Source organism: Mugil cephalus, chromosome 19, assembly GCF_022458985.1.
Source record: "Mugil cephalus isolate CIBA_MC_2020 chromosome 19, CIBA_Mcephalus_1.1, whole genome shotgun sequence".
NCBI classification, from domain to species: domain Eukaryota; kingdom Metazoa; phylum Chordata; class Actinopteri; order Mugiliformes; family Mugilidae; genus Mugil; species Mugil cephalus.
In genome coordinates this window covers 7,520,540-7,530,946 of record NC_061788.1, presented here as the reverse complement: position 1 = coordinate 7,530,946, position 10,407 = coordinate 7,520,540, and the positions used below count along the sequence as shown (strand labels likewise).

The window sequence follows — 10,407 nt, the reverse complement described above, 5'->3', positions numbered from 1 at the left end:
TTAAAGAGCACTCTCCAAATTATAAGAAGAAAATCCTTCCCCTTTTAAAGAAAATTGTCTGCACGAGGCAAGAACTTTCAGATTTGTCCGGGACTGGCAGACGCTGCAAATGCAGGCCAAGAGTCGAGCATCTCGAAAATAACCCAATTTAATCACGGGATCTGTGGGTAATTATTGGAATGGTTGGTGACCAATGTGCATGCATCTATTAGATAGGGATCCCAGGAATTTAACCTAGATACTAGAGCAATACAAAGGTGAAGCACGAGGGTGATTTGTTTTGTGGCCTCGGAGACTTGGCAGCCTGCAGATTCTGATTCAAGTGGTAAAACTGCATCAAATCAAAGAGTGCTTGAAGATAAAGAAGATCTATAGGACAATGACCTTAAGAAAATCCACCAAAGCATTGCTCAAGAAGCAGAAATGGATTATTGTACAACTGCATGTAAAGTGTGAACACAGCCTTATGCTGTGTGTTCACGGTGTAATACCGCCGTTCATATAACCCTAAGGTTTATGTACGTCATGGACATAAGTGTGAAGAAGTGCACTGAAGAATAATATCTTTAATAAACACAAAAAATGACATTTAGTCCCTCTTTACTCCTGCAGTTCTAACCTTTGTAGCATATTTTACAAATGATGTGTTCATAGTAGAATCAAAGTGCAAATTCCTCTCCCAGCATGCAGAAAAACTGCGCGTCGTCGTCATCATCACATTCATTTTAAAGACCTCGAATGTCACTACGGAGCACGCACAAGTCAATCTAACAGCCGTTACAACATTTGTGGAGAAATGTTAAGGTGCAGTAACGCAGTACTGGACTGTTTCCCAGCCACAAGATAGCTGTCAGCTGACGTGTTACTTCCACATAGAGGAGGAAATGAAAACAAGTGAACAGACAGTACATCTTTTGTGTCTTGTAACGTGAATCTTTCTTAAAGAAAACATGAAAAAGTACAAATAAATACAACTTGTGTAGAAGATAAAAATTTTGCATGACATAAAAATATATGTGGTAATTAACAGGCTCAGTGTATAGACATGAGTACTTTATGCAATTAATTAATTTATAGAATTAATCAACTTGCGTCACTTTAACCAAAAAAGATAAACACAACAATGCATTTAGTATACTGTTTATAACACAGTGATATGTCCAAAAGAGCGCACAACCTCACCTAAATCATTGTATGTACGTAGTTATGACACAGATTTTTCCATCTAGCATGAACTCAGGTTTACAAGAAACCACCAGAAAGTGACGAGACGTAGCAGGTCAGTACTGGATGACACTGTAGCCTGCATCTTCCACCATTGAGTAGACGGGATCTGCAATTTTAGCAAAAATCAAAACAGTGCATGAAAAACAGAAGTGTGCAACAAACATTCGACGACACATGCCAGCGCTAAAAGTAGTTCAGGTTTAAGTTTATTTTAGCAGCAAAGAGCATTTCCACTGAAGTGCTGCACATTGAACATGTCGTACATGGAAATTACAGATCAACGTCACTGTGTCAACAAATGAAAACCTATTAATACCCAGAGTGACCAGATTATAAGTTATTTTTGCTGCTTTCACTTGTAGCAAAGTATCAAAATTGTGACATTTTTAAACCTGAGGAAGCAGCATATTATTATTAGTGTAGAATTAAAATTATCTTGCGTTTACTATTGTATCAATGACTAGCACTACGCCAGCTAACTAGCTATGTTTTTTTTTTTACAGTTATGGACTTTTAACGGCATCATTTGGCCTCTAAAATATTGTAATGGTTTTTTTGAATGATTTTTGACCAAACAATCAGTCATTCAACTATGAAAGCAGCTTAACTGATCATGTAGCCTCAATAATTATTAGTATCAGTTACTTCTGTTTACTTTAGCAGCAATGGCTAGCAGCATGCTAACTAACTAACAAGCTAACAACAGCTACCAGCTCAATCCACTAAGCACCAAACCGAACAATTCTGTTCAGCTGTTTCATTTTAGAGATTAAATAACTCTCTCACGGCAAACAACACGCTAGCTATCTATAACCAACTGCTGTACAACAGATGACACAATCCTCTTTAAGAGCAGCACGTATTAATAACATTTTAAGTTCCTGTTATGTAGCAGTAACTCATTTCTCCTCAATATAATAACGGAACTTATTTAATTAAGAAATTCAAAAAGCCACACTGACTAAGCTGAAACCGCATATTAGCCAACCGATATCTATGCTAATGTTAGCTCTATGCTAGCTGGGAAAAAAAGTTGTTTTGTTGGCCTCTTTTGTCTGTAGTTTCATTATTTTAACAGAAAGTCAACCAGAACAGCTGATTGAAAGTTTGACAACTAACAAACGAATAAAATGTTTAATTAATTGGTAACATTTCTATAAATGTGCCAATTTTCTATGACAGTAAACTCAGACTTTTGTAGTATTTGACTATTGGTCAGACAAAAATCTGAATTGTTTCTTCTGTCATTACTGAAGAAAATATATCATCTTCACAGGAACAAAGACTTAATTAATCTACAACACAAATCTGTAACATAATAGTAGTTGCTCACCTTATGTTGGCCTAAATAATGTGGAACTTCATGATATCGATTCTAAGAGGAGGACTGGACAATGTACTCTTTTTTTGAAAGAGGAAGGGGAAATAATCTTTTGTACATGTCCTATATTTCATTCTTGCATTCCTAAATAAAGATAGAATAAAAACAAAAACAAAAGAGCTTTTGTTTCCGTGGGGAAGTCTGTGACCTTGTTAATAATCCTGACATTGACTTAACATCGTATTTATTTAGAGTAAACACATACCTCTATTGTTTGCCGTTGGATCAGGTAATGGTCCCCTCCTACAATTTCACAAAACAGGGTAGTCAGTGAGAGCCGTGTAATTAATCTACAAATATGGCAACACATTGTGTCTTTGTTTTATTTTTTTTTTTACCTGGAGACTGGTGGAGGAACTCGAGGGGGGGGCCCTGCCGTTAGAGACTTCTGACCGCTGTAGAAGTTTTCATACATAACTGGAGCTGTTAAGAGAGGAAAGACGGACACTGTTCACACACTGGAACCTGGAGAAACAGCAGGTGTCATGTCCAACAATTGTTTAATGGATTTTTGAAGAATTTATCGGCTTACCTGGCGGTCTCTCACCGGTTCGTCTGAGGTTTACAAAGTGTTCAATATCTTCCCTGATGTCACACTGTTCCAGCGACTTTCTGACTTCCTCATACAGCTGTATAAACACACACACACAGATAAAAGTGAAAATCAGACCTGAGCCAATTACACCACACCTTTATGGACAGGGTTAACGGTTTGTCAAACAGCGTTTTAAAAGTGTGATTAAACTAATATTTATACTAAAAAGACTATCGACCTGCACTGTTTGACCACTTGCAGGCGGAAGAACAAAATCAGACAAAGTTGTTACAGCACATGAGAGTTAAATTGAGCGTCCAACAGACTAACCAAGCAAAAATATAAATTTATTTGAAATTGTTTTGGTGGAAATGTCCAACTCTTTATGCCCCACTACTGAGCAGATAATCACCATGGGTATGTTAAAGCCTTTTCCTAGTAGGTCCACTGAGGGAACTGAAAAGTTACACACAGTTAAAACAAAACAATGGACCGAAAGACACTAAAATCATATCATAGTTGACCTATTTCACATTTTGCATACTCATTTTCATCCATTTAATATGAAAATAATGATTCTAGCAGCTTTAAAGTGAACGTTTTACCTCATCGCTGCTCACACATTGCTGGGATAGCTGGTTGAGGTGAGTCCACACAGTGTTCCTCAGATAGTTGATGCGCTCTATCGACTGTTTTTCAAAAACCTGTTGTGGAGATTTTAACAAAAAAACATTCAGTTCACTTGCTGAACGTGATGTGCGATATACCCAAGTTTTACAGGTCATTCACACTCGTACCTCACAGGCATTGATGTGTTCCTTGAGCCACTCGTCTCTAATCTTCCCCAGTGTGGTCACATTCTGGTGGTATAACTTGTCTGCAAATGTAACACAGTATGAATATGACTCATTTGTCCCATTTCCTGTGTTAAAATATTTACAAGAAAACGTTTCATTCTCTTCGTGATTTTATAATATATCTGAGAGGAAAGTGTTGATATTCAACAACCTCCTCCTTTCATTGTGCTTTTCCATTCCACATGTTAAGTTTGCCACTTGTTAGCGTGCTAAGCTGTTAGCATGACGGCATCGAGATGGCGAGACAACAGTTGCTTAGCAGCAGTGTGCTCACAATTCACGGCTGATGTTTACCGCTTGGCGGCAAAACATTTTGTGTATATGTGCACACAAGTTCCATTTAAAAGCAACAAGAATCATGAATCTTTTTTCATGAAGAATCTTTTTTAAGAATCATGCCGATATTTTGCATGTTAGCATGCTAGCATTGGTTGATAAATTGGTTGATAAATGAGAGGGGGCATATGGTTGTTATAAAAAGTAAAGAAAAACATTTCTGTTTTTGGCTTTTATGTCTTCACTTTGTCTACTACAATTTGTCCTGATGTTGGCGCTCCTGCACAAGCTACTGGACACTTGAATTTCCCCTCAGGGGATGAATAAAGTGTTTTTCTATTCTATTCTTCTTCTAATCTACAGGACAAGTTAAGGCACTGACAGTGATTCATCGCCCAAAGACACATCTATGGGTGTGCCGCATTCATTGACAATCTGAGAGGTGGTTGTGGAGATATCAACACGTGTTGAAGTGTCTATGGCGACCACACTGGGCCACTGGTGAGGCCTTTGCACAGCGAGGCTAAATGCAAAACAGTGTGAATGCCAGGCTGTCTTACCTGCTTCCTCTGCATTCTGTTTTGCCTGTTGTGCTTTCGCATAGAGCTGAAAGGTGATAAAAAAAAATAAGCAACTGAGAAACACTTGTGGGTAACCAAGCCAACGCAAACCCAGCAACACATACATAGACAAAATGTGGTCGGTCTGACAAGTGGGTGCTGATAGTGAATTGAGGAACTCTAAGATACAATGGTTAAAAAAAAAAGTGTACTAAGTGTGATATTTTAACGGCACGTACAGTTTATTTAGATCAAATCTTTATAATCTAGACTCACAACATAACTGACATATTATAATAGATTAAACAGATGTGACTCTACCTTCTCTATGTGCTTGGTGTTGGTGGTGTTGGTGTTTCGGTTCACGTTCTGGTCTGCTTCTTCTTTGTCGCGACACTTCTGGTCGTACGTCTTCTTGGACTGTGGACGACATTGAAAAAAAGGCCAAAAAAGGCTAATCTGAGCCACGTATGTATGTAAATGTACTTCTTCTTTGGGCATGGATTTACATGGTGTCAGATGGTGTGCTGATAACTTCCCAGACGTGTAAACTCAACTTCCTCCTAACCCCCCCCCCCCCCCCCCCCCCCCCCCCCCCCCCCCCCCCGAACAAAGAGCAGGAACAGAGAAGGGAGACGTAGAGCCGTGTCATAACACAACTGAAACTTCTCAGGCATGACTCTCGAGGACATGTTTGTTGATGCCACTATGTTAAAGTACTTGTGGTTTTATTTTGGACATGGTGTAAAATATGTGGCCTTTCTATTTTAAACCTAGATATTTTACTCACGTCCATCGTCTTCTTGAACTGTGTAGATTTCTGCTTGTGGAGCGCTTCCATCTGCTGTTCTATCTGAAACGACACAGTCACATCTGGGCGTTAGCTCACCGTGGGACGCGCTAGGCGGCGTCATCGTCACCTGCGTGCGCCACAAACCTTTTTCCTCGCGTCTTTTTGCTTTTCTCTGAATTCCTCCATCTTCTTGGCCTCCTCCCTGATGCTCTGGGCCAGTTGTAAGTGGGACAGACTCACATGTTCGGTCTCTGCAGGGTAAAAGTTTGACTTTAACTAGGGCAGAGGAACCACCGCGCGTACAAGGAATTAAAAGGATGTATCGCGGACTCACGTAGTTTGAGAACGTCCAGGGATCTTTTTAACGTGCTTAAAAAAAAAGAAAAGAAGAGAAAGACTTTTAAAGATCATTCCAGTAGCATCATGGAGAAGTGTTGCCTTTGTGTTTGTAATATATCATGCACAAACGGTGACAATAAGGTGAAATGCAAATAATACATTTAAGTGTCTAAGACGTTTCCCTTTAAAGAGCTATACAAGGAAGGAAATTATGGTTTAAGCAGGGTTTTTTATAGTAGTTAAACACGTATAATACCACATGCTCATCGCAATATAAGTCAAGTGACAATGACAAACCATTAAAGCTGATTTTTATAAACTCCCACTGCGCAGTTTCACTTTTAGTTCATACAGGTAGTTTCCTAGAACACGGTTGCTCGTGGGAACATGTCAGATTTGTCTCTGTTGGGAAAAAAAGGTGCTCACGACTTTATTTGAAGTAAAATGAATCTTTCTTAATCTTTGATAGCGTCCCTCTGGCATTCACATAATGCATTTTGCCACTGGATTTGCTTATCATACGCACCAGTACAACCAGTAATAACGCACTTTGATTTCACGAAGCCAATATTGTAACACCCCCCCACCCCCCACCCTGAAGGTCTTCCTTCCTCTAAAACCCTTGTAAAGACAAACAAGGCCACACTCATCGTGTGAGCAAAAGAGAACTTGTAGATATAGAAACCAGAACTGGCAAATTTAATGTGGCAGAGGTAATTAGGAAACACGAGGCTGTTAAAATAGTGCCAACCCCATTTCCACATTTATCATGTGAAGCAGACGATATTTTCACATTGAGTCAAGATGATGAGGCTAATAGAGCCGAACAAACACATTGTAACTGCGTGGCAAAGCAGATGGCCGCTTACTTCATCTCATTGTGTCCGCACACCTTCTTGGACAAGCCGAGGAGGTCTTTGGCGTACCTCTCTTCGACCGATGCTCTAAAAGAAAAGAAAAATTATCAATTAACGTGTAGTCCAGCATCTATACAAAGAGCACATGCAGGGAACAGGACGGGCCTGTAGCCAGGGATAGCATACATTTAAATGAATTCCCATGAAAGCAATAATAGGTCATCCATTCACACTTTATTACATCTACACACAAATAGAAGCTTCACAATAACTCATAACTTTGAAAGAGTTTGTTGGTTCGCTGATAATAAGTGGGACTTTATTTACATGGCATACGTGCTGAGAGGAGGTTGTGTGTGGCTAAATACAAATGAATGAGGGACAATTAGAGTTAGAGACGTGAACAGACTGCGGAGAACACGACCGATCTAACCAACCCTTGAACATTTCGCACACTGTGACCCTTTATCAACAGTTACACCACCTGGTACTTAGAGAACTAAGTGGGCCACACGGACACCAACAAGGAAGTGAGCACTAATTCATCCTTAACAACCTAGTGAATCTGAGTAATCAGTAACTTCATAAGGCTGTCCACCACGGACGACAAGGACTCCCTGTGCAGCTCTTAATGGAACATTTTCAGCTTTAATCTCTCTATTTCTGTTTGCTTTTGCTTTGCATGATCACGCAGCGTACTTCACTTTCTTACTTTCCCTTTTCCTTTTTATTTGCGTAAGCGATGCGGCAAACAGCTGCGGCTTATTTCATTTTTCAAAATTCCTAAATTGGGAAACCTTCTTTTTATGCAATATCCCCTTTTTTGCCATTCTCATAGCGAGCCTCGTGTTGTGTCGACACAGTGGGCCGTTTTCGTGCTGGATCCTAAAGGTTTACACCTGCACCCTGCGTCTGAAGCAAAGTTTGCGCCACTGGCCGACAAATGGACCCGTGTGTTGGCGCGTCCGCTGTGGACTGAGTGGAGATTAATGATTAGATGAAGGGAAGAGGAAGGAGGAAGGAGGAATTCAACGCTCAGAGGGGGGAAACACTGTATTACTCCATTATGAAATGGATTTGGAGGATGCCTCGTGGTAAATGAAATGCTATACCGTTTAAGGGTTTACGTTACAAACTTTCTGTTCCTGCTCGAAAGAAAGGATAATTTCCCTTTGTCTACCATGAATCAGTTGTGTGCAGAAGTTTAACAATAGGGAAATTTACAATTTTATGAATCTGCAGGGTAATTTTTTATTAAATCATTTTTATTTTCATTCACCTGCTGCCTGTGATTGAAATGTTTGTCTTTTACTTCTCCTATTGCTCTTTGCTCTCTCCATGTCTACCTCCTACGCCACAAAGCTACGCAGTTATAATCTTCTTCATTCTTGTAAGTAAAAAACTTCTTTCCTAACAAACAACACCTTCCTGCACTGGCTCTGCCAAGTCTACAGTTCACGCCTTCCTTTATTTCAGCTTTCATCTGACTTTTTATGTGCAGGAAGACAACAGCTGGCATCGCATGGACACACCACGGCATTACCTGGCCTTCATGAAGTCCTCCACCTCCTTGCACGTCCTCCTCCCATCATTGAGATACTGAATGATGGCATCGTAGCCGCTAGTGCAGGTCAGGTCCGTCGTCTGTTGGTGAGCAGAACGGCGCAATTAGTTTGGAAATCAAATCAAAAGATGAGGCGAGCTTCATGCCAGCAACTCTTCTCCAACGCCCAAGCTCTTGACCGAAAGACAGACGCGCTCAAGACTAAGCTTGTTCAAACAGCTCTACACAGGCATGAAGGAACATTTTAGGATCACGATCTTTCACACCGAGGGTAAATTGATGTTTTGAAGTGTGCATCTCCATAATTTAGGTATGGTGAAGGGCAGCAGGTTGTAATCATTCCAACCAAGTAGACTTTTTATCTCTGCACAACATTTAAGAGCATGTGATTGTATTGCTAATTCAACTAGTCTATAAGAGACTTCTCTTTATTAAGAAACATACAGATGTAGAATCCAAGTATTTATGGGCTGAACTTTAAATATTCTCATTCTGTAACAATCTTACACAAAATAAAATATTCCTTTACTCACGTATATTAATCTACGTCGACTATTTTCAATGCAGGATCATTGCATTTAGAGCACATTCTCGTAAACCACAACAGTAATGGTTTTGGTATTTTTGAGCGCTTGTTCATTTTATTTCTGTTTCTGTTATTTGTAACTGTCCTTGCATTGTGCACGAGTTTATCTTGTTCCTCATTTTACTTTAAAAGTAGAAAATAAGCTGCTTTCTTTCAACCACGTTTGATGAGACCAGAAAACAAAACAACAAACAGTCCCTCACTCCCATCTTATATGGTGAGAAACAGTTCCATTACTTATTAGTTAGTTTAAATAAAAAAATATAATAAAAAAAATAAGAAATAAAATATTTGGTGTTGATGAAAGACTTACCCAGAAGAAGTCCTTGAAATGAAGGTTTTTCATAACTGGAGCCGAGCAGGAAGCAGAGCTGCTGTCATTCACTATATGTCTCGTCTTGTTATAGTAACAGTATCAGAATGAACTGAGCTTTCACGAGAGAGCCTGTCACACACGATAGACGCATGCGCAGTGAGGATGAGGAGGGAGGACGATATATACGCTGGCACGGAGTTTGAGTGTGCTGCCATCTGCTGACCAATGAAGGCACTTACAGAATTTACAGCGTATAAATAACAACTCCGGATGTTTCCCTTTGCTTTCATGCCAAGAAGCACAAGTACGTTATGAGAATGTTTACATTTAAATAAGTGCACTATTATAATACGTGTAGTAAACAACTGTTTTTTTTTTTTAAGAAAAAGCAGAAGCTTGATTTCTGTCTAGTTCTATGTCACAACTCTTACAAAAATTTGTGTGAACCCTTGGAATAGCAGTTACTTTCTTTGGAAAAAAATTGCAGTTAAAGTCTTTCCAGTGTTATTTTATACTCCCACGGGGCAGAATAGTCCCTCGGGCAGGCTGATTTTGGCCCATAGGCCAAGCAGAGACGCCCCTACTATATACAGATTTTATTAGATACGTACTTTATTTATCTCGAGGTAAATTCGGTGCCCAGTAGTTTCATCACATGGAACAGAATATAATAGTAACATGAATGAAAATGGGAAGCACAGCGGCTCTGTGATCAGCGCTGATACTTAGAGTCCAGCTCGGGCCTTTCTGGGTGGAGTTTGCATGTTCTCCCTGTGTCTGCGTGGGTTCTCTCCAGGTGCTCCGGTCTCCTCCCACACCCGATAGGTTGATTGGCGATTCTAAATTGACCCTAGGTGTTAGTGTGAGGATAAGCAGTAGTAGAAGATGAGAATAACATGAACATGAACAGTCTCCTCTGTCTGGTGTCGTGTAGGGGCCGGTTGTTCGTCCTTCGTCTTCTCCACTGATATCAGCATGTGGCCTTGTTGTGTCTGGGATCTTTGTCAGCTGGTGACCGAACAGGCTCTTGGTCAGTAATGGGGGAACCTGACACAGCAACAGTGTAAGACGCGGCCTTGTGATATTTGGCATTGGTGCTCCTCTTCTTTGTGTGCG

General features: G+C 40.1%; 1 protein-coding gene and 1 long non-coding RNA gene across 2 annotated transcripts; one reads left to right on the top strand and one right to left on the bottom strand.

Moving 5' to 3' along the window:
* Positions 1-546: 546 nt before the first annotated feature.
* Positions 547-9,451, bottom strand: pstpip2 (proline-serine-threonine phosphatase interacting protein 2). The gene is made up of 14 exons (XM_047570087.1): positions 9,289-9,451; positions 8,369-8,469; positions 6,838-6,912; positions 5,964-5,998; positions 5,774-5,880; positions 5,627-5,689; positions 5,158-5,256; positions 4,837-4,882; positions 3,941-4,020; positions 3,749-3,847; positions 3,141-3,237; positions 2,947-3,031; positions 2,814-2,851; positions 547-1,333 (listed from the first exon to the last, which is right to left on the bottom strand). The coding sequence occupies exons 1-14, from the start codon at positions 9,319-9,321 to the stop codon at positions 1,281-1,283; spliced, it is 1,011 nt and encodes a 336-aa protein (XP_047426043.1). The 5' UTR covers positions 9,322-9,451; the 3' UTR covers positions 547-1,280.
* Positions 6,930-8,469, top strand: LOC124996783. Its single transcript, XR_007110889.1, has 3 exons — positions 6,930-7,919; positions 8,188-8,215; positions 8,327-8,469. It is a non-coding gene; the product is annotated as an uncharacterized LOC124996783 (long non-coding RNA).
* Positions 9,452-10,407: the final 956 nt, after the last annotated feature.